General features: G+C 39.8%; 6 protein-coding genes and 1 pseudogene across 7 annotated transcripts; 6 read left to right on the plus strand and 1 right to left on the minus strand.

The window, feature by feature from the left end:
• Positions 1 to 8: 8 nt before the first annotated feature.
• Positions 9 to 2,950, minus strand: LOC108138810 (fidgetin-like protein 1). Of its 2 annotated transcripts, none has more exons than XM_017261303.2 (7): positions 2,743 to 2,950; positions 2,231 to 2,687; positions 1,615 to 1,748; positions 1,445 to 1,539; positions 1,083 to 1,372; positions 540 to 959; positions 9 to 129 (listed from the first exon to the last, which is right to left on the minus strand). In XM_017261303.2, exons 1-7 carry the CDS (start codon positions 2,868 to 2,870, stop codon positions 10 to 12), a joined length of 1,644 nt encoding a protein of 547 aa, XP_017116792.2. In that variant the 5' UTR covers positions 2,871 to 2,950; the 3' UTR covers position 9. The 2 variants fall into 2 exon arrangements, with proteins under 2 accessions (XP_017116792.2, XP_017116791.2); XM_017261302.2 differs by having other exon boundaries at positions 1,445 to 1,542.
• An 801-nt stretch (positions 2,951 to 3,751) lies between these two features.
• Positions 3,752 to 7,663, plus strand: LOC108138806 (facilitated trehalose transporter Tret1). The gene is made up of 6 exons (XM_017261299.2): positions 3,752 to 4,162; positions 4,457 to 4,689; positions 5,438 to 6,112; positions 6,353 to 6,556; positions 7,180 to 7,245; positions 7,306 to 7,663. The coding sequence occupies exons 1-6, from the start codon at positions 4,105 to 4,107 to the stop codon at positions 7,525 to 7,527; spliced, it is 1,458 nt and encodes a 485-aa protein (XP_017116788.1). The 5' UTR covers positions 3,752 to 4,104; the 3' UTR covers positions 7,528 to 7,663.
• A 1,232-nt stretch (positions 7,664 to 8,895) lies between these two features.
• LOC108138809 (facilitated trehalose transporter Tret1) lies at positions 8,896 to 12,153 on the plus strand. The gene is made up of 6 exons (XM_017261301.2): positions 8,896 to 9,083; positions 9,697 to 9,929; positions 9,989 to 10,119; positions 10,179 to 10,540; positions 11,404 to 11,885; positions 11,949 to 12,153. Exons 1-6 carry the CDS (start codon positions 9,035 to 9,037, stop codon positions 12,093 to 12,095), a joined length of 1,404 nt encoding a protein of 467 aa, XP_017116790.1. The 5' UTR covers positions 8,896 to 9,034; the 3' UTR covers positions 12,096 to 12,153.
• Positions 12,154 to 13,320: 1,167 nt separating this feature from the next.
• On the plus strand, positions 13,321 to 14,031 carry LOC108138616 (annotated as a pseudogene).
• Positions 14,032 to 15,128: 1,097 nt separating this feature from the next.
• Positions 15,129 to 16,952, plus strand: LOC108138691 (facilitated trehalose transporter Tret1-like). The gene is made up of 6 exons (XM_017261038.2): positions 15,129 to 15,257; positions 15,325 to 15,554; positions 15,612 to 15,742; positions 15,808 to 16,145; positions 16,204 to 16,616; positions 16,683 to 16,952. Exons 1-6 carry the CDS (start codon positions 15,188 to 15,190, stop codon positions 16,881 to 16,883), a joined length of 1,383 nt encoding a protein of 460 aa, XP_017116527.1. The 5' UTR covers positions 15,129 to 15,187; the 3' UTR covers positions 16,884 to 16,952.
• A 402-nt stretch (positions 16,953 to 17,354) lies between these two features.
• On the plus strand, positions 17,355 to 19,124 carry LOC108138617 (facilitated trehalose transporter Tret1). The gene is made up of 6 exons (XM_017260905.2): positions 17,355 to 17,490; positions 17,547 to 17,776; positions 17,850 to 17,980; positions 18,052 to 18,383; positions 18,440 to 18,852; positions 18,924 to 19,124. The coding sequence occupies exons 1-6, from the start codon at positions 17,400 to 17,402 to the stop codon at positions 19,122 to 19,124; spliced, it is 1,398 nt and encodes a 465-aa protein (XP_017116394.2). The 5' UTR covers positions 17,355 to 17,399.
• A 207-nt stretch (positions 19,125 to 19,331) lies between these two features.
• Positions 19,332 to 21,388, plus strand: LOC121467845 (facilitated trehalose transporter Tret1). Its single transcript, XM_041710295.1, has 6 exons — positions 19,332 to 19,439; positions 19,572 to 19,801; positions 19,857 to 19,987; positions 20,188 to 20,534; positions 20,667 to 21,079; positions 21,146 to 21,388. The coding sequence occupies exons 1-6, from the start codon at positions 19,361 to 19,363 to the stop codon at positions 21,344 to 21,346; spliced, it is 1,401 nt and encodes a 466-aa protein (XP_041566229.1). The 5' UTR covers positions 19,332 to 19,360; the 3' UTR covers positions 21,347 to 21,388.
• Positions 21,389 to 21,390: the final 2 nt, after the last annotated feature.

Consider the following 21,390-nt stretch of genomic DNA (forward strand, 5'->3'; position numbering starts at 1 on the left):
AACAAGTTTTTAATGTCGAACGCCATATACCTCGTTCCAGGCCTCAAATTGTTTGCAATCCTCCGCAGAAACACTTTTGGAGATGACCCTTAAGGCCTGCTTAAAATCGTCCATAGTAACGGGTGGTAGCTGATTATGGAAGGAAAAATAATTGAAGAAGTGAATCACTTTCAACATTGCATAAATCTTCAGTTTTTTAAACGTTTTTAGTTAAGTTTAAAATTTAGTTTTAACTTAGTTTGGTTTTGCTTTACTTCATAATTTTAATGAAGTAATAATTGTGTTTCCAAGGTGCAGAGTTTTTTTTCCATCGTACACCTTCACTCATTTTTTGTAGTTTGCATATTTTAATTATGCTTAGTTTCAAGTTCTTCATCATCTTTATACTATACGCTACCACACCCTTGCTTAATGGCCTGGTCTGGGAAATTTAACTGGATAAGTTACACTTTAAACTTAAATTTGACTGGACTACGAGCATTGACGCAGTTCCCTTCATAAAATGATTTGGTTAACTAAGCGGGGGCAGCAATGCGTACCTGGTGCGATTCGATTGTTTCCATTTGATTGGGTGTCAGCGCTCGCAGAGGAGCCATTGATGCATAGCGGCACAGGGAATCCACATCAGCCCCTGAGTAGCCGTCCGTATACTCCGAAAGCTGGTGTATTTCAAAATCATCGAGATTGTGTTTCACCTGTCGAATGATCTTCTCTATAATTTTCTGTCGTGCCTCCTTTGTCGGAAGCGGTACGTAAAGGCGGCGTACAAATCTCCTTCGAACCGCCTCGTCAAGTTCTTGCGGCCGGTTGGTGGCTCCGATCACCAGAAGTCGAGTTTCCTCATTACTAGCAGCACCATCCAAATGAATGAGAAACTCGTTTTTTAAGCGCAGAGTACTCTCATTCTCGTTCCCCGAACGCTTAGACAACAGGGAGTCCACCTCGTCTATGAAGATTATCTGAAGACAAAATAGAAGGCAAGTTGAAAGTATATGAAATCACTCTTGACTTAAACTATGCCTCTTAGCTTAAGAAATGTAAACCTAATTTCGAAAGCAGAATGACTGGCATGTCTGACATACAGCTGGCTGATGGGCTGCGGCCACGGCAAACAATGTCTTCACCAGCTTCTCCGCTTCGCCAACCCACTTGGAGGTGAGGCTGGAGGGATTGATGCTGAAGAACTTCGCCTTGGCCTGCGATGCAATGCTCTTGGCAATCAGTGTCTTGCCGGTGCCAGGTGGTCCGAATAGCAAAACGCCTCGTGGTGGACACCGCACTCCGGTGAACAAGTCCGGGCGACGCAGTGGCATTATAATGGCTTCCAGGAAAGTTGACTTTGCAGATTCCAGACCGGCAATATCCTCCCAAGCTGAAATGCCGACATATGAATGTGTAATTTGCTCTAAATTGATTCAAGTGAAACACCGAACAGAGCACTAACCGACAGGTTTGAAATCATGCATACTCTCGCCGAGGATTTGCTCCACCATCTTGGGATCCAGTTGGGCCAGGGCGGGTGGCACATTGTGGCAGCTCCTGCTTTCGAGCGGATTAAATAAAATAAGTACGTATGCCAAGTTCTGGGAATCTGCTTAGAATGTGTTTTCTTACGAGCTGCTGAAGTTTTCACTTTGCCGCAAGGGCGATACGAAATTCGAACTGACAGTACGCTTTCCTCCGAGTTTTTTCTTCCTGAAGTTCATCATGTCGGATGGAGATTCCCTTACTGTCTGCTGTTTTTTTTTCTGTGAAATTTCAAGGCAAATCATTAAAAAATGTAGTTTTACGATTAAGGGCAAGGAGCTGCAAAATCGAGAAAAATCTAGTTACATGTATGGAAAGCTCCTCGTAAGTAACTAAGCTTTTAAATTTAAAATGCCCGTGGGGATTCCATAATATAAGTATAATGTCAATAGGTGTATAGAACGGTAATCAATGGGAACTTTTAAGTAGGGGAGCTGGGTTATGTCTTGTAAGAAAGCATATTTGTAGTTTAAAAGTTGTGATGGGCAACAACATAAAACATGAGTTCTTGAGTTTCAAACATACTAGTGCTAGTGATCAGGTATAAATATAGATTTCATCTATGTTGCTGAGACCAACTTGAAATTTAGATGTAACATTTTTTAAATGAAACAAATAAAGACCAAAAAAACGAATTATAAACATTTTAAAACCCTACTCCCTCCTTAAATTGAATTTGTGTTCGAAACCGAAGCCGGCAAACCTTTAGATCGTCCAGAATAAGTTGCTCACGTGCTGTGCGAAAACCGAAGCCGTTTTGTGATGAGTTCTCTTGTAGACTCTGTTGATGATTGTTCTCATTATCCGATTTAGAGCGTGATTCCGGGAAATTCAAATTAGATACTGGCGTTGAGATTGGTTTGGGTTTAGCCGGATTCTTGGCTAGGTTATTGTCGTTTAACAGCAAGTCTCTTGATGTCATCTCATCCCTTTGACAGCTCTCATAGGAGCTCTTGCAGGATGGCTCGAAGGCGTTTTGCTGGGGCATCGTGAACATGTTATCCGAACACATAATGTGCGAATTAATTCTGCGGCTCGCCCTTATTGTTCGCTGGCATCGACTCAAGCGCTCTTTCATTGTATTCTCCGTGCTTTTGTCCTTCTGCAGTTTATTTTGGTGCTCTTTGAGCAGTGCAAAATGTATGCAGTCGCTAAGGAGACTGGATATAATTTAACGTGAGTCCTTTGTTGTTTTGGCATTAAATGCAATCTTACCTGGTTTGCTGGCATAGCATGAGAGTTTGGCGGCGCCATGCATTCTGCTTTTGGGTGCTGGAGGCTTCTTTTGACCTGAAAGTAACATCACAGACAGCAAATCGTTCGGCCCACTGCTCTTTGCTCATTTTGTTCTTGAATGCAAATAAATTAATAGTTAAGACAAAGATAAGTTAAGACAAAATCTCGCGGCAAAAGAAAATCAGCTGTGGGTTGGTTGAGTTTCGTAGCAGTCGGCATCTTGACTGCTGGCGACCTTTCTAATCGTTATCGATAGACTTTTAACCCTTATGGGAGATTATTTTCTCAGTTTATAGTTAATTGCAACATAATTTAATTTAAAAAATTCATGCAGAAATATATATATTTAAACTTAGCTTTGGGGCTGATTAATTCGTTACCAAAATGTGTTAAGAGTGTTAATGCATTATATGACAGTTATTTTGTGGCAGCATGTTGCGTTTAATTGGTTTATAATTCGCTTACAATGCCGTTATAATTTCTTGTTTACAGTTTAATTTAATTTGTATATGTAAACTAACAAAATCAGTAAAGTTAACAACAATGCAAAAAAATGCGTCTGGCGGCAGACGCTATAAAGCAATGAAGCATATATAGTAAGTTATGTATCACTCAGAGTATATCAACTGCGTTGGGTGGTATAGCATTCAGGTTTGGTGCATCTGAGATCCCTGCTAAAGCTATCGCTATCGATAGGTTTCTCAACCAGCTTTATATCAAGTTTAAATTATTGTTATTAATTTGACAGTTTTTTTTTAATTAAACCATTGCCTTTAAATTACATTGTTATTGAGCGGTAATCCGCTCTTTGTTTACCGGCTCTCATGTCACGAGGATTTTAACACAATATTTTTCGATCAATTACTTGACAATTGTTATTAATTGGTTCGTTTGGATTTAATTAAAAAGCATCCCATTTGCTTGGACTGTGAGCCACCCCTGGACGTCACCATAAACACAACTAGCAGCCAAGGCAGACGTACCCAGATCTTATCGCCAAATCGGTCTGTATGCTCACGTTGGGCAAATATATACCTGCATATTGCTCATTCCGCCCATCTTAAACTGCCACTAAAACGAAAACACGTCCGGACACAGTCTCCGGTCGTGAGTGGTCCCTGGAGCGGAGTTCAACTGGGTGGCGCATAGTGGGCTTGTTATCTCCGGGTGAGATAACGACTCCGATCCCACGGCCATAAATACACCCACAGCATCTATTAGCTGATTCTCAGTCTAGCAGTTTGTGCAACAAGTTGAAGGTGTTTTCTTCTGGGCTCTTCGTTTGAGCAGTCTTCTTCGGTTAATTGGACTAGGAAACTTTTTCAGTTGGACCTCATCAGAATGTGCCTGCCAAAGCGAGTTGGTGGGCTGGCCATCCAGAGTGTTGCCACGGCTTTAGGTGAGTGGTATCTTACTACAAAGACAATGCTTTGTGAAATGTATAAAAATTGGCCTAAGCAATAGTTTCCAAAAAATCATTTGATTTAACATATTTGTTAGGATGTTATGAAATAAAAATATAAAAAATATACTACAATCACTCAATTTAAATTTAAAAAACATAATTATTTAATTTACTAGATTTATTAAATGTAAGGTAAATGTCTTGTATTGCAACTTAATTCTTATTTATAATACAATAACGTCAAATTTGTTTAATATTTGTAAATATTTATATTTCACCAACTTGCAGGCAACATTCTGTGTTTTAATTTTGGCCTAATGTTTGGCATTACACCGGCGCATATGAGCCTTTATGAGTCCGAGCAAAATACCCCTCTGAACGAGGTAACCGATCCGGCGGGAACTGCCTGGCTGACAGGTTACCTGTTCCTCAGCGCCGCCATCGGAGCCTTCTGCTCTGGATTCCTGGCCCTACGGATTGGCCCCAAGTCCGTGCTTCTCTGCTCTGGACTGCTTCAAATTGTGAGTTAACAAAGCCCCTGCACAAAATTCCAGGAAGATTTCATTAATTCTGTTTTGCATTCATTTTTGTTGAAAGCTGTGATAGTGGTGCAAGAAACAGTAAACAGTAAATCAATAACACGTTTGAGGAAAAAAATGATGCTGCGTAGGAAATGCAACTAGAAATTGTATGCTATTTCAAAGTAGGTTATTTTTTCTGCAGTATTGGTTCTATGAATTCTTATTTCTTCGAATTCTCAACTAATTATGCTTCATTTTTGTTGAGTGATTTCCTAGACTTAAGCTAAAATGGTTCTTGGAAATGGAAAAGGGAGAAGTAATAAGAAAATGTCTGCAATTGTATACTTTTTAAATTGGATATCAACATTTGTGTCATTCCAATTTTTAGAACTTTAAGTATTTGTACGCATTTCCTCCAAGGATGCTTTTATCCCAAAAAGTACAAAATACCCGCAACAAACAAAAAAAGTAGAATATACTTGAAATCGCAAAAAGCTATTGAATTAATTACACTTTATAAAGGGTTTAGTCTACTATTTTTTGTAGATTTTCTTTTCAACCTTACAATAATTTGACCTTTAAAATAAATAGTTAGTTTTGTAATTTTTTTTTGGGTTTAGGGGCCCTAAACTTACTTAGCTTTATTTTCATTCATTCAGTATTTGAGTAGAATAATAAAAATAAATGTTTTCTAGGAAAATGTAAATTTTATTTGGCTACCCTTAATATATAACCACTATATTTCCAGTCCGGTTGGGCCTGCATTCATTTTGGATACGATATAGTTCACATCTACGCCTCCCGGCTGTTTGCGGGCGTGGCATCTGGCGCAGCTTTCGTGGTCCTGCCGATTTTCATCAACGAAATAGCCGAATCGCGAGAGAAAGCGGCCCGTCTGACCTTCACCATTGAGCTGTGGCGCACTCTGGGCATCCTCATGGGATTCGTCCTGGGCTTTTACGTTCCCTACCATCTGGTCAACGTCGTGGGGTGCGCAGTATCCTTTGTGTTCACGATGACGTTCCCCTTTGTGCAGGAGAGTCCGCACTTTTATTTGCGCAGGAACAATTTGGCCAGCTTGGAGAAGTCGCTGCGCTGGTACCGTGGCATCCGGGACATTGACGATCGCGACAAGCCGGAGTACCTCAGCGAACTGGCCGAGTTTCAGGCGGAGCTGAGGAGCAGGGGCAAGAATGTGGGATCCACGCCCCTGTCGCACGGCTATATCATCCGGCTGACTTTCGTCAGCTTCCTGCTGACCGTTTGCGCCAAATTGAGTGGCGTTTTCGTGGAGCTGAACTACGCAGCGGACTTCCTCGGACGCACCGGCTACTCCACGGAAACCAATTACGTAATCCTGGCCAGCGCCCAGTGTGTCGGAGCGCTCCTCGCCCGCATCCTTGGTCCCCGCCTGCCGCGCAAGGTAAGTGCATTAAATTTACCATCATTTGCTCTGAGTAAATTACTTGTGTTTATCTCAATTTACGACTTACAAATATATTTCCTACGATTGGTACTTTAAATTTATTAAAAAGTCGGTGAAAAATAAACAAAAAATTTTAATTTGAAACATTTAATATTTATATTAAACTATAAAAATATTCAGTTTTTCTTATACAAATAACAATTTTTGATTTAACCCAATCTGATGATTTTCTTGCAGCTCCTGCTCTGCATTTCATCGCTTCTTGCAGCGGTGGCGGTCATGGCATTGGCGTTATTCAAGGTTTACGGGCAGTTTTGGCTGCTGGGCAGTTGGGCGGAACGCTGTTTGCCCATTGTTCTACTAGCTTTCCAGCTGGCTTTTGTCAGCTTTGGTCTTTATCCGCTGGCTGCTGTCGTTAGCAGCGAAGTTTTGCCCACAAAGGTAAGACGTTTCCCTTGGAAAAAATTGCATACTTTTAACGGAGTTTTAACTTACGATGTGTTTCCGTTGAATATTCGATTTTTGATTTGTGTTAATTTTTGGAATAATACTATAACTTTTTTATGATATATTGTTTCAACGTAAAGAATAATTTTACTGAAAAAATTAAAATTTAATTTAAGCATATATCATATTTCAATCAAATTTAATTGTAATGGAGAAGGTTTTAATTTAATTAATTAACTGAAAATATGCCGCCTTTATTTTTTATTTCTACCCTCCCCTTTAAATCAATTGATTCAACGAAAATAATAAAATCTCTTTTCGCCCAAGCCTTTTTCGATTTTACTCAACAAATTACATTTTAATTTAAGCATATATTACATTTCAATCAAATTTAAATATTATGCAGAAGTTTTTAATTTAATTCAATAACTGAAAATATGTCCTCTTCATTTTTAATTTCTACCACCCCCTTTAAATTGATCGTTTCAACGAAAAGAACAAAATCTCCTTCCGTCCATATTAAATGCCAGCTTATGTTGAATTTAAGGAACAGGGGCTTTTTTTATGAACATTTGACCACGTCCGCGTATGTTTAATGAACTGTTATCCTTTGGCAGCTGCACGATTTGCTGTACTCAGTGGCTTCTGCCGTTTCGTGGCTTCTGCTCTTCGGAATGATTGAGGTGGGTGATTAAATTTTAAGTCGTAATCGGGCAAGTCAATTAACTGAGTTTTATATGCAGGCATTCAATGCAGTCAAAGCCACAAACGCTCCCGGCTTGGTGCTTTATCTGTGGGTCTTTGCCGGCGCCTCCATATTCGTGGGTGTGATATCGATTCCACTGCTGCCGGAGACGCGCAACCGACGTCCGTCGGCGGTGCAACGCGACCTGGGTTATGTGGACGATGGCGGAGTGGCCAAAGGACCGGCCGCGACCAACGGACACATTTCCACACACATCTGAGATGCTCGAGTATTCACTCACTGCTAGCTTTACCTACGATATTAATAACGAATTTAGTTTTAAAGCCTACACAAAAGTATACAATAAAATATGATTGGTTGCACAAGTGCCTCTAATCAGCCAATTTCAAACCAAACTGTAATAGCAAAAAATAAAGAGAGGAGCGAATTTTCTCTTTAAATTTTTAATATTTTATAATGGCAGTGGCAACGGTAAGATCCGGAATTCATCTAACTAATATGTCGCGCACGTCACTTGGGTTTTGGTTTACGGCTTTATCGTTTGCCCCGAATCTTGGTTGTTTGGTTAAGGGTCTTATCTGGTTTACGGCCTACAAAGCACTACTGTCATAAAACCTTACCCCAAGAGAGAATAATTTGTGATAATAATTACGGTAGATGGGTTTTCCTTGCGACAATGTACAGAAGTCTAGAATGATATTCTTATGATTTGTAGTAGTCTTTTGGTACACGTGTACCTATAAGTAATTTTATTAATTTTTCTACAATAGTGAGATGCCCTCGGCCTTGGGAGTCTTTAATTCAATAACTGGTGCTATTGATGGATTGATAAAAAACCGATTTAGACCCTTGAACTTTGTTTTTTTTTTTTTAATAAAATTATTCACATTACTATAGATACATTTCTTATAAAAACAAACTATAATTGATTACTTTTTACGAAACAGTTCCTGGAATTTGGTATGTTTATTATTTAAATGTAAGAGTTATGTTTCTTAGATTTGTATACACTGCGTATACGTGATATTATATGGTGTTTTAGAAATATACTAAATATAACTTAATATTTCTTGGATTTTATTTTGTAACTTTAGCCACGTTTCAGATCACTCGACAACAGGCGCCAGCACGCATCACTTTCGCATGGCAAACACTCCGCTTTAATTCAGTCGCATCACCGAATAATCCAAATTTACTGGTAACTTGGCGGGAGGAATTGCCAAAAATGATAAATGCGCGACAACTGTTTGAGCTGAGTATCTCGACTGGGCCAATATTTGCCTAGATTATGACTAATTTATAGTAGTGCCCCTCTTTTTATTTTCAGTGGGAGTATCGAAGTGACAGAGAGAGACTTTCCTCATTGAACGCATATCAAATCAGGAAAAAACAAACAAGAGCCGTACAAATAATTGTAATCGGCTGGAGAGGGCTAGCAACAAAACAAATTTGCACTAACACCCCGGGGCAATAATTAACTATTTTCTGTGACAGTGGATTCGCTTTTGCTCTCATTTCGCCAGAGCATAATGGGTCGGTGATAACGGTCTATAATCTACGCGGCTACGCTGTTCAACTAAGCTCGTTTACGATCTAATGCAATATATAAGTATTATCATCCAGCCACTGGTTTCGCTTAGTTAAACGCGAACACTTACGGACCCTTGACGTCCGCGTACTGAAAAAAAAAGCCTGTGTAAAAAACAAAACGGAGGACTCGCCGGGCAATGACTTGCGTAGAATAGTTTCTAAAAAGTATCTGCAAAATGAGTTCCTCCGGTGGTGATAAGCACCAGTACTTAGCTGCCTTAAGTGGTTAGTAAAACGTTTACAGAAATTGAAATAAAAAGAAACCCTTATATATTAAAGTAAAAGATTTTGAAAGAAATAATAAATATAGTCGAACATTCAAAACTTGAACGTCCCCTTGCCAACATACCAATTCCCGTTAGCATAATATTCAAAGTTTATCTGTTTTTAATTTTGTTTCCCTCGACACAATCTTCCGAGAACTGGTATTACATGAAAACATCATCGTTTTGTACTAAAGCAAAACGCTTTTGGTTGTTCGTATAAGCGTAAAGATACGTTTTTGGCGAGCAAATGGATTAATTTTCCTGGAACTGTTTGGCTTTGGAAAGTAAAACGCGCGCATGGCTAAAATTTGGTTCGAGCCAAAGAGAAACGTCATTTAAAATATTTTGGCTAAACGCTACTCCCACTGAGTTTTGTTCGAGTTCTGAAAATTTCAAGTTATGAATATTCGAGCTATGGAAGTTCGACTGTACCTTCATATATTGCAATGTTGAAAAAAGAAGTCGATTTTTTATGTTTGTCTATTCTTGCTGTTAAGTTGTTGTGGCTAACATTATTTTATTTTATTTTTCCATCCTCTGGGTTAATTTGTTTGGCCAAAAATGGCGCACAGTGAACATAATTACCATATCGTATGGCGCATTTTGCGGTTGGCCGTCGGCCAGTTTTCTGGAACTGTCATCAGAGAATAGTCCCTTGGAAACAGGACCTCTAACATCAAAGGATCAGGGCTGGGTGGCATCGAATATATGTTTGGGTGGCTTGTTCGGGACCTTTTTGTTTACGTGGTTGGCGGACAAAATTGGCAGGAAATGGAGTCTACTGTGGATGGCTCTGCCGAACTTGGTAATTAGTCGACAATTTGAATTGTTTTATGAAAACGATTAAATTTAGCGGACTTACAGCTGGGTTGGATAATAATTCCCTATGCTCGCAATCCGATGCACTTAATCATCGCCCGATTCATTGGAGGAGCTGCTGGCGGTGGTTGTTTCACAGTGATACCCATTTATATAGCTGAATTGGCGTCTGACAGGTGAGATGTCCTTCAATGTTTATTAAGCTGAAGCTTAAATGCTCAAATACTTGCCTTAGTATTCGCGGCATTTTGGGTGTCTTTCTGGTGCTCACTTGCAACTTTGGCGTCGTATTGGCATTTGTCCTCGGCTACTACTTCAACTATGCCCAAGTGTCCTGGATTGTCTCTACGTTGTCCTTCGTGTTTGTGGGCTGCTTCTGGTTCATGCCGGAGACACCGCAGCATCTGGCCAAAGTGAATAAGATTGAGGAGGCTGAGCACTCTCTGCGGTATTATCGCAACATTAAGTCCAAGCCGGCGAAGGAGCTGAGTGAGCAGGTGAAACTGGAATTGCAGAAGCTGAAAACCACCGAGAAACCTGGCGGGAAAGTCGATAATGACGATGGTCAAGCTGGGGGGGTGACTTGGGCAGATTTTGGTGAGTTTTTTAAAACGAAAAAAATCCTAAACCTTCTAGACATTTTAAAATAATGGTTAAGGTATTTCAAAGGTAAAAGAAAATATTAATTTTTTGTTGCCCTTTAAATGGCACAAATCAGAAAAGAGAAACTGCCAAAAGAGCTTAATCAAATATTCAGTAGATAAGTAGTTAAATAATCGTTTAGGATTCATCTATGGCTGAACTAGCAATTAAAGACGAGATGCCAAAGCTTGAACTAAGCAGTTTTTTAAATAAATAGTTAATTAAATTTATTAAAGTGTAAAACGTAACTAAATAATCACCTTTCTTTGGCTTTGCGGCTTCGCTAGAAAACAGAAACATAAGCCTTTTGACTTCTGCATGAATTCCCGAAAATAATTGATCTATTTATTTGTTTTCATTTAAATTAAAAAACTCAAAAAAACTTGGTTAGGTATAACAGACAGTCTTTGAAATGTTATTAGCTGCCCTAGGCTGCGTATAAATAAATTAAGTGACAGAAGCAATTAGAGAATTTCCTTTTAATTGGTAAATTATTGCATTTGAAAATAAACTTTGTTGTTATGTAAATTGTTATGCCCAAAATATAATTGGTTAGGTACAACAAAAATTATTTGAATGCTAAGCTAAGCTGCAAATAACTTAGGTGACAAAAGTCAATAGAAAATTTCCATTTAATAGCTCAAATATTGAATATTTTTAACTTAATTTTATTTGCTCACCTAAGGATGTTCACTGGAAAAAGAAATGAATGAAATGAGTTATTATAAAAGTTAAGCATTTTAGTCTATGGAAATTTGTGAAGTGATTTTTGTAGCTACCAAACATATATTTAACAATGTTTATCTGTATACCCTCAGCTGAGGGCAAGACCCGCAAGGCTCTTCTCATCGGATTTGGACTGATAAGCTTTAACCAACTGTGTGGATGTTTTGCCATGCTGAACTACACGGCTGTGATTTTCGAGCAGGCCGGATCCAGTTTGCCGCCCACGGTGGCTGCCATTATTGTGGGAACGATTCAGCTGGTGGGCACCTATGCCTCCACGATTCTGGTGGACCGATTGGGCCGGAAGATACTGCTGCTGGTGTCGGCCGTGGGAATCGGACTGGGCCAGAGTGCTATGGGCACGTACAGCTACTTCCAGGTGCTTGGCTACCAGGTGGCCTCGTTCAGTTGGGTTCCCATCGCCGGATTCTCGTTCATGCTCCTCCTCGCTGCCATCGGACTGCTGTCCTTGCCCTTCCTGGTCATATCGGAGATAATGCCGCAGAAGATAAGGAGCACTGCGATAATGATGCTCATGTCGGTGCTCTGGTTGATTTCCACCTGTGCCATCAAAGTGAGACATCTATATGAAACTATACATGTTTATGTTTCTAAAATTATTTTATGTTTCAAACAGCTAATGCCGATGTTCACTGAGTCCCTGGGAATGCATGGAACCGTCTTCATGTTCGCCAGTTTATCCTTTGCAGCAGCCATTTTCATTGCCATCTTTGTGCCCGAAACCAAGGGCAAGACAGTTGAAGATATCTTGGCCAGCCTTTAGTATTAGTAATTTAAATAAAAATTGATTGTTATTGTTTTCAATAAAATATGAAAGAAAATCCACATAGTTTTTTTTACGAGGTATGCTAGATCTAGATTTCAATAAGCAGCACAGCTATCACGATTGTTATGTGGAAAGCTACCTACAACAAGTGCCTGTCTATTCGGTTGCCTTGATCTTCTACAGCTGTCACCATGCAACAGACCTTGTTAACAAGCCAAGTTATAAGATAAGATCCGTTGAGATAAGACCATATATATACAAGAGGTGAGTTCCCAGTGGTTTTTAGATAGGCTATAGAGATATGGACGAATAATTAACAGCAAAAAAATTAAGAAGTTAACTAAGATGTTTATTCAGAAATGTTGTTTATGAATGAAAATGCCCTTTGTTAAAACTTTTTAATGATTTATTAATTTTTATCCACAATCATAAGAAATAAAAAAATGAAAGAGTAAAAATAAATATCGAATTCTTTTTTTATATATAGTATTTTAATTTACTATTTAAACAAAATCTTAAATGAAATGCATATTAAATTACATGATTTAATATTAAATTAGTTTAATTAATGTGGAAATATAAAATTTAAAATATTTACTATTTAATACTTATTTAATACTTAACTATATAAATTTACTACGTTTTTTATCTGTTTAATGAAGACTCTTGTAGCTTTTATTGTTTTTTAAATTAAGAGTAATTTAAAAAAAGGTTTAAAAATGACGTTAGTAGTTTAGTTCGTTATTTCAAAAAAACAGTAGTTAAAAAAAGCTTAAAAAGGTGCGTGCTTAGAATACGCATTTGTCAACTCAACACTTATTTTTGTAGTATACTTCTAGGATAATCTACTGACTCACAATAGAACATCACAATCTTTTTCTCTACGTTACATCTCACTAAAAACTGTGTTGTGACTTTCAAGGCTTATCTTCCAACACACTCATTAAAAGGCTATGAATATTTACCTTGTGAAATCACTCACCGATACCAAAGGAGAAATTTCTGCCAATCAATCTTAATCTGATTGTTTGAAAGTAGAATTTGCCAGCTTGAGGTTAATCTTTATGGGAAAACTGTTAGCAAACAAAACAGATAGTCATGCAATTAGGTTGACAGTTTACAGCTTAGAGAGCTTTTGTTGCAAGCATTCTCGTGATTTAAATAAAACGACTTACTTACATTCTTTGAGTTACACTCAAAGGTCGGATATATAAACAGTTAAATGGCAAAATTCGTCGAAAATTCCTTTCTAAAAGCACACACACGATATCAGCTTTTAGCCACTCTAATTGGTAAGTTGAATTAAGGGCCAACAAAAACCTAAATACAATTGATGATTTTCCGAGAAGTTAACATCATAACCTTTGGTCATGGACTGGGAGTGGGTTGGCTTTCACCCACATTGACCAAAATTCAAATGCCCGACTCGCCGTTGGGCTTTCACGTAAATATCGATGAAATTTCCTGGATGGACTCCATGATGGGATTGGGCAATTTGTGTGGCAATCTGGTCGTAGCTTTCCTTTTGGAGAGAGTTTGCATGCAAATATGCATTTATATACTGGCAATACCCTATGCAGTGAGTTTCAAAATGGTTTTGAAATCGTATTATTTTTGCCTTAGTGCCTTTGGACATTGATCTATTGCGCCTCCGGTATATATTTCCAGTATATATATGCAGCACGTTTCCTATGGTGGCGCAGACTATGTGGTACTGCCCATTTTCATTAGTGAAGTGGCAGACGCAAGGTAAGCTTTATTCAAGAATTATAAAATAACAGTATTTACCTTTACGGATCCACAGCATTCGAGATGCCCTGACTTCCATGGTGATGTTATCGGTGGATTTTTGCATCCTGGCTACCATGTAGTGCCCTTCTGGGGCGTTATTGTGCCCGTGGCCTACTTCATTGCCAAGGTGAAACAAGAGTGAATTCTCCCTAGTTAGTAATGTTTATATTGGTCCATTTCAGACACGTTCATTCGGCACATCCGTATCCGTTATTTGGATGAGTATCCTGGTTTTCTGCACACTGAAGCTATTTCCTCTTATGCTTCACTTTTGGGGTATCTCGTTCACCATGTGGTTTTCAGCATCGTCCAGTCTTCTCACATTCATCTACTTCCTGTTCCTTCTGCCGGAAACTAAGGGAAAATCCATGATCGAAGACGAATCATTTTTTTTCACTGCTTGGCAAATGTATAAAATAAATAAATGTGTTATAAATGTTTTCTTAATTTTTGCTTAAGTGTTTATCAAATATTTGATTAAAATTAAATAAAATACGTATAACAGAGTTTTTGCATGGGAAATACGAATTTCTAAGAAATATATTACCAAAACTTAAAAACAAAAAACATCTTCTCAATATAAAAACAAACGACTACTAACTGAATACTCTAAAAAATTAAAAAAAAAAAACATTCTTTAACGTTACGATTTTTTGTTTACTTTTAAAAATTTCTAAAAGAAGACGGTAATATGGAATTTAGGGCAATAACAATTATGTTTAATATAATTTATTATAAATCCAGTTTTTCTCCAACAAAAACGAGGCAAAAGAAATTCTGGTTGAACCTTTTAAACCTTTGCAAGCTTTTTGTAGCAGAGATTTCCTCGTTTCGGCCTTATCTTCTAAATAAAGTCTGGACTAATATAACAAGCAATACAGTTGGGGACCAGACGAGACAAACTGACAAGCCCCTTATTTTGTGGCCTCATCTCAGCGATGGTAAAAGTAGCAATTCATTGTTTGAATTGTGAAATGAATAAGGTTCAGAAAACAATATTGTTCAACTTAATCTGTTTCCCGAGGAACAACAGGTGTTTGGTGCACCTTTTCCTTTTTCCTATCTTTACAATGTAATTTGTGACGTTGCGTTGGGACTGGATTTGGTAATGCGAAAACACTGAGATTTAGGCAGCAAACTAAACACCCCCAATGATCTCGAATATTGCGAATATAAAGTTTATGAGGGGAGTCAGTTGCGAGCTTTTGTATCTGCTCGGTTTTCAGCACTAATTAGCACAAATAGCCATCGCAATCGTGGCGAAACGCTGAAGTGTGACTGACATTGGCACGGCTGAAATGGCTAGGATTTTCGAGAATTCGCTGCTGAGGCACCAAACACGTTACCAGCTTTTGGCCACTGTCATTGGTGAGTGACGCCATGCAAATTGTAGTTATTCAATACCAATTTAATTGTAATTGACTTGTATGTATAGTGAACATCATTACCTTTAGCCATGGAGTGGGAGTGGGCTGGCTCTCACCGACACTTACCAATATTCAAACTGCCGATTCGCCGCTGGCCTTCAAAGTAAATCTGGCCGAGATATCCTGGCTGGGCTCGATGCTGGGACTGGGAAGCCTGTGTGGTAATTTAACCATAGCTCTGCTTATTGAAAGAGCCGGTAGGAAGTTTTGCCTCTACCTAATGGCCGTACCATACGCGGTGCGTAATCCTATTCCAATTTGGAAATTTGTAATTATCAAACTTTCGCTCATGCAGTGCATTTGGATTTTGATCTATTGTGCCTCGAATGTGTATTTCCTGTATGCAGCACGGTTTTTGTGTGGGTTCACCGGAGGTGCTGGTTACGTGGTGGTTCCGATTTTCATCAGTGAAGTGGCTGACAGCGAGTGAGTGGCTTTTTATTGCTAATTAAAACCATGATTCTCACCCAGTTATATTCACACAAACTCAGCATTCGAGGGGCTCTCACATCCATGTTGATGTTATCCGTCGATTTGGGAATACTGGCTGGCTATATACTCAGCACCTATCTGGCCTATCACGTTGTACCCTTCCTGGCGATTATCTTGCCGGTGGCCTACTTTATGGCCAATATAATGTTACCCGAAACAGCTCCATATCTGCTGAGGAAAAGCCAACTGGGTGCAGCTGAGAATTCGTTCAAGTACTACAGAAATCAGCGAAATGCAGTTGCTGATCCGTCCTCTAAAGATAATTTCGAGGAGCTTCGCACAGCCGTTCTGGCTCAGCAGACGAGGAATTCTACACCGCTGAGTTACAAGGACCTCAGTGAGTAAAAAATCAAATCCAAATAAAATACAGGATAATAGAATTGAACCCATTGCAGCTACCAAGCCAGCTCTAAAGGGTTTTGCCGCCTCAATTGTGCTCAGCTTGGGCTACCAATTCAGTGGCGTTTTCAGCTTCATCAACTACATGTCCGACATATTCAAGGCCTCTGGCTCGATTGTGGATGTTAACACAGCCACCATTATCATAGGAATAGTGCAAATTGTGGGCGTGTACACTTCGACCATATTTGTGGACATCGTGGGCAGAAGACTTCTGATGCTGATCTCTACCATGGGCGTGGGCATCGGATGCATTGCCTTTGGTTGCTTCACTTACTTGGACGACATCTATGATCTCAGCGAATTTAATTGGCTGCCCTTGGTGCTGATGATATTCATCTGCTACGTGGCGAATATTGGATTGATTGGAATCTTTTTCCTCGTCCTGGTGGAGCTTTTTCCAGTGAAGGTATAATTGGGTCAATGGGATGTTTTGTACTGTTTGCTTATGACTGTGTTTTTTTACTTTTTTCAGATTCGTTCTCTAGCCACATCCATGTCGGTTATTTTCTTGAGTATTCTGGTTTTCGGCACCCTGAAACTGTTTCCCCTGATGCTGCACTTTTGGGGAATTTCGATTACCATGTGGTTCTCTGCCGCCTCTGGATTGCTGACTTTCCTTTACTTCTGGCTATTTCTGCAGGAAACTAAGGGAAAGTCCATGATTGTAGACTAACATCCCTTAAGAGTCAACCAGTTGTCAATATTTCATGATTGTTTTTAATTTGATACACATTTAAAGTAATATAAATAAATAACAACATTTTTTTAAATAATAAATAAATTGAATTTAAGTGCAATACCCTTTATTTTTATTTGCTAAGAGTCACTTTCAACTTATCTGCCAAGTTCGAGAATTCTTAAAAAAAAATAAAAAAATATATGTAAACAAATTTAAAGCAAGTCACCATGCCAAGCAATATTTAAGATTTAATGTGATTGGAGAAACTGTAAAAGAAATTGTTATAAAAAATATTTAAAAAACTATATAAAGCAAACCGAAATTGAGTATATGTTGTGGTTTTCAATAGAAAGTCTTTTCAAGTGTATTCACATATGGCAGACGTAGATGTTATAAAAGACTTTGTCTTATCTGGCTTAGATAAACCGGTAACGGAATATTTAAGGGGAAGTTCAGAGCGTAGATGAAACTCAGTCAGTCAGTCAGTCTGGAGAAAGCATCTCAAGCAAGATGTTGAAATTGCGCTTGGCCTCGGTCTTTGACAATCCCAATTGTCTGCTGGGTCGCAGGAATCGTCACCAGTTCCTGGTTACCCTGTTGGGTGAGGGGTCATGACTCTCTTCTATAGTAATTTAACTTAACTTATTTACCCCCCAGTGAACATAGCAACTTTCTCGCATGGCCTCGGTGTGGGTTGGATGTCGCCGGTGATGAGGGATCTCCAGACCGATCAGTCGCCCCTCGCTTTCCCCGTGCTGGTGGAGCAGGTCTCCTGGATAGGATCTCTGGTGGGCATCGGCAGTGTGGTGGGCAATCTGCTGGCCGGATTCCTGCAGGATCGCATTGGACGCAAGCTGATCTTGTTCTTCATTGCCATGCCCTACACGGTAAGTAGTGAGTCGATAGTTTTCGGTAGGAGAAACTATTTCACAACTCTTGTGATATCTGCGATTCTTTCAGATCTTTTGGTGCCTGATTTATTTCGTCCAGAGTGTGGAGTTCCTTTACATTGGCCGACTGATGGCCGGGATGACTGGTGGCGCCTGTTACGTCGTCTTGCCGACCTTCATCAGCGAGATTGCCGACACCAAGTTAGTGTTTTTTTCACTAAAGCGTGCTGAATGATTAACTACCATTATCCACTGTCCATAAATCATTACAGCGTGCGCGGTCGTCTGGGCTCCATAATCTTGCTATCGGTGAACACGGGAGTTCTGGCGGGCTACATTGTTTCAACAAGTGCGGACTACTATGCATCGCCACCGTTCATTATCGCCCTGCCAGTTTGTTATTTCATCTGTAACTTCCTGTTTCCCGAGACCCCACATCACCTCATTCGCAAGGGCAACTTCGATGCGGCCAAGCGATCGTTTATGTTCTACAAAAACATCAGGAGAGATGATCTTAAGGCTGAGAGTGAATTCGAGGAACTCAAATATCTGCTCACCAAAGAACAGGCAGAGAAGGCCAAGTCCTATGATTACAGGGATTTCAGTGAGTAGTTGAGGTCTACCATTTTACTTGATTACTTTAACCGCTAGTAATTTCAGTTACCAAACCTGCATTTAAGGCCTATGCTACTGCTGGTGCCATGCTGATTGCCAACCAGTTTAGTGCCAGTTTTTGTATCGTCACCTATTTGTCGGACGTCTTTGCAGCCTCCTATACCACACTGAACTTGAGTATGTGCACCATTGTCATTGGAGTGCTTCAGATCGTGGGCAACTATGTAACCACTCTGCTGTGTGATAAATATGGACGCAGAATTCTCGTGTTGACCTCTACTTCCGGGGCCTCGATTTGCCTAACTGCCTTCGCCAGCTTCACCTTCTTTGCTAAGAGCTATGATCTATCCGTGGTTGGGTGGCTACCTCTGGTGATCTTGTCCTTTTTCGTATTCCTTTGCAACATTGGCATGGTGGGCTGTCTCTTCGTGGTTCTCGTGGAAATCTTTCCCTCCAAGGTGGGTTCTATATATTTACTTATTACTTTTATTTTTACTTTTACTTTGACTGTATACATACATATTTGCAGATCCGATCGGTGGCCGTCTCCACCTTTGTGGTCATCCTAAGCAGCACCGTCTTCGTCACCCTGAAAATCTTCCCTATCTGCATGGCTGTTTGGGGCATCTCGGTTACCATGTGGTGCTGTAGTGGCATTACGTTTACCTGTTTTCTCTACTTTTGCTTCTTTCTGGAAGAGACCAAAGGCAAATCGCTACTGGAGGCTTAGTTTATTTGCCCCAGAGATAATGGTTTTATCAAATTTGTCGCACCCGGGCGATTAGCCTAAGCCAGTGTAGCTATCTTTACGGCCAGAGGATACCGACCGGATACTTAAGCCGATTTCTCAGTAGACTGCCATTTCAGTGATCAGAGATGCTTGGCCAATGCAAGTCTGAATAAAGATCGGCGGGTTTTTTTTATTTTTTATATAACAAGAGGATAAGTTTTATTTATTGGGACAAAATGCTGATGAAATTATTTCAAAGGCCCAACTGCTTGCTGAATCGAAGGAATCGATACCAGCTGCTAACTACGCTATTGAGTAAGTAATACAACGTGGTGATTACTCAAGGAAACTTTAGTACTTTACGCAACAAAATCTTGATCTTTAGTAAAAATACCTATTAAGTGTAGAGCAAAGTTCCTAATTTGTGTCACATTTTGTCCTGTTCAGTCAACGCTATATCCATATCCCATGGAATCGGCATTGGATGGCTATCACCCACTCTGCGAAAGCTGCAGTCCGACTCACCCGTGAGTTTCGAAGTGAAGTCCGCTTTCGAAATCTCCTGGGTGGGTTCCATGCTGGGAATGGGCTCAGTGACTGGCAATATTTTGATAGGATGCCTGCTCGAGCGCCTCGGCAGCAAAAGGTGTCTACTGTTCATCGCCATTCCGCACTCGGTAATTTGTTAGATCGAACAATTGGGATGACCATTAACAGTGTGTGTCCTTTTAGTGCCTTTGGATCCTGGTCTACTTTGCCCAGAGTGTGGAGTACCTGTACGTGGGAAGACTTTTAGCGGGCATTTGTGGCGGCGGCATGTACATTGTTCATCCCATTTTCCTCAGTGAAATAGCAGATGCCAAGTAAGTGCATAATTTATGAATTGTGTCAAAAAGATTGTCACGATTATATGATAAGGTTAGACTTTAACGTTACCGTGTTGTTTTTACTATGATTTCATATTTTTACCTTCCATTTTAAAAAAGCCTATAGACAAACAATGCTTATAACAACATCATATGAATATCTTTTGTGATAATTAACACTTACTCATCGCTTTCAGCATCCGAGGCACCTTCTCAGCCATGGTGATGTTATCGGTCAACGTCGGCATACTTGTGGGCTATATAATGGGAACCCACATGGCGTACTACTCGATTCCCTGGATAGTGCTGATCCTGCCCCTGTGCTACTTCATTTCCGTATTGCTGTTCATCAAGGAATCTCCCATGCATCTTATAAGAATCGGCAAGTACTCAGCCGCTGAAAGATCATTCCGTTACTATAAGAACATCAAGGACAGCGATAATATACACGACCAAAATAGAGCCATGGAGGAGTTTGAGCACATGAAAATTTCCCTGACGAAGGGCGATCCTCTGAAGGATGCCATCACTTTTAAGGACTTTTGTAAGTTTGGCAATATCATCACCTCAACCAAACTGTCGGGAGAACAATCTTATAATTTTTCTATAAGGTTCTTCATTGAAGTTTTATGAAAAATTGTGTATTTTGTTCATTTTTGTTGTTTTTTTTTGGAAGGCACTCGACCCGCCCTTAAAGCCTACGGTCCCGCACTGGTTCTGCTTATTGCCAATCAGTTTAGTGGACTCTTCACCATGGTCAACTACATGTCGGACATTTTTGCGAATTCGGGCAGCACAATGGATCCCGATACTTGCACCATCATCATCGGAGCTGTCCAAATTCTGGGCACCTATGTCACAACGCTGCTGTGCGACATTTGTGGACGCAAGCTCCTTATGTTGGTCTCCACGGCAGGAGTGGCCATTAGCCTCACTGCCTTTGGGTTCTTTACACAATACGCAAAGAACCATGACGTTGGTGAATGTAGCTGGATACCCCTGCTCCTAATGTCGATGGACATTTTCCTGGGAAACATTGGCCTGGTGGGCTGCTTTTTTGTCAGCCTCGTGGAAATGTTTCCTGTCAAGGTATGCTTTTAACGTACACATTTTGTATAGTTATTATTATCGTTTTCAACTACAAACATTCTCCAGATACGTGCCAAGGCAGCCTCAATGGCAATTGTGGTCTGCAGCAGCTTCGTGTTCGTCATGCTCAACATTTTCCCAATTTGCATGAAGGAGTGGGGAATATCTGCAACTATGTGGTCGTGTGCAGGTGTTACTGCATTTAGTTTTGTTTACTTTACTTATTTCATGAAGGAAACCAAGGGCAAATCCATGTTGGATGATTAATTGGGATGACTAAAAGATAATAAAGACTTTACCGTAAATCTATG

The sequence above is a fragment of the Drosophila elegans genome, unplaced genomic scaffold (assembly GCF_018152505.1).
Source record: "Drosophila elegans isolate 14027-0461.03 unplaced genomic scaffold, ASM1815250v1 contig_814, whole genome shotgun sequence".
Lineage (NCBI taxonomy): Eukaryota > Metazoa > Arthropoda > Insecta > Diptera > Drosophilidae > Drosophila > Drosophila elegans.

What these genes read in the sequence shown, in the direction of transcription:
- LOC108138810 (XM_017261302.2), bottom strand. Translation starts at nt 2,870, where the DNA reads ATGAGCAAAGAGCAGTGGGCCGAACGATTTGCTGTCTGTGATGTTACT. An exon ending in ATGCTATGCCAGCAAACCAG is followed by an intron (nt 2,688 to 2,742) that starts GTAAGATTGCAT and finishes AATTATATCCAG; the next exon opens with TCTCCTTAGCGACTGCATAC. An exon ending in AGTGAAAACTTCAGCAGCTC is followed by an intron (nt 1,543 to 1,614) that starts GTAAGAAAACAC and finishes TCCGCTCGAAAG; the next exon opens with CAGGAGCTGCCACAATGTGC.
- LOC108138809 (XM_017261301.2), top strand. Translation starts at nt 9,035, where the DNA reads ATGAGTTCCTCCGGTGGTGATAAGCACCAGTACTTAGCTGCCTTAAGT. An exon ending in GTACTTAGCTGCCTTAAGTG is followed by an intron (nt 9,084 to 9,696) that starts GTTAGTAAAACG and finishes AATGGCGCACAG; the next exon opens with TGAACATAATTACCATATCG. An exon ending in GGATGGCTCTGCCGAACTTG is followed by an intron (nt 9,930 to 9,988) that starts GTAATTAGTCGA and finishes GCGGACTTACAG; the next exon opens with CTGGGTTGGATAATAATTCC.
- LOC108138691 (XM_017261038.2), top strand. Translation starts at nt 15,188, where the DNA reads ATGGCTAGGATTTTCGAGAATTCGCTGCTGAGGCACCAAACACGTTAC. An exon ending in TAATGGCCGTACCATACGCG is followed by an intron (nt 15,555 to 15,611) that starts GTGCGTAATCCT and finishes TCGCTCATGCAG; the next exon opens with TGCATTTGGATTTTGATCTA. An exon ending in GCTGAGTTACAAGGACCTCA is followed by an intron (nt 16,146 to 16,203) that starts GTGAGTAAAAAA and finishes AACCCATTGCAG; the next exon opens with CTACCAAGCCAGCTCTAAAG.
- LOC108138617 (XM_017260905.2), top strand. Translation starts at nt 17,400, where the DNA reads ATGTTGAAATTGCGCTTGGCCTCGGTCTTTGACAATCCCAATTGTCTG. An exon ending in TCATTGCCATGCCCTACACG is followed by an intron (nt 17,777 to 17,849) that starts GTAAGTAGTGAG and finishes CGATTCTTTCAG; the next exon opens with ATCTTTTGGTGCCTGATTTA. An exon ending in AGCGAGATTGCCGACACCAA is followed by an intron (nt 17,981 to 18,051) that starts GTTAGTGTTTTT and finishes AAATCATTACAG; the next exon opens with CGTGCGCGGTCGTCTGGGCT.
- LOC121467845 (XM_041710295.1), top strand. Translation starts at nt 19,361, where the DNA reads ATGCTGATGAAATTATTTCAAAGGCCCAACTGCTTGCTGAATCGAAGG. An exon ending in GCTGCTAACTACGCTATTGA is followed by an intron (nt 19,440 to 19,571) that starts GTAAGTAATACA and finishes TGTCCTGTTCAG; the next exon opens with TCAACGCTATATCCATATCC. An exon ending in TCATCGCCATTCCGCACTCG is followed by an intron (nt 19,802 to 19,856) that starts GTAATTTGTTAG and finishes GTGTCCTTTTAG; the next exon opens with TGCCTTTGGATCCTGGTCTA.
- LOC108138806 (XM_017261299.2), top strand. Translation starts at nt 4,105, where the DNA reads ATGTGCCTGCCAAAGCGAGTTGGTGGGCTGGCCATCCAGAGTGTTGCC. An exon ending in GCTCTGGACTGCTTCAAATT is followed by an intron (nt 4,690 to 5,437) that starts GTGAGTTAACAA and finishes CTATATTTCCAG; the next exon opens with TCCGGTTGGGCCTGCATTCA. An exon ending in GCGAAGTTTTGCCCACAAAG is followed by an intron (nt 6,557 to 7,179) that starts GTAAGACGTTTC and finishes ATCCTTTGGCAG; the next exon opens with CTGCACGATTTGCTGTACTC.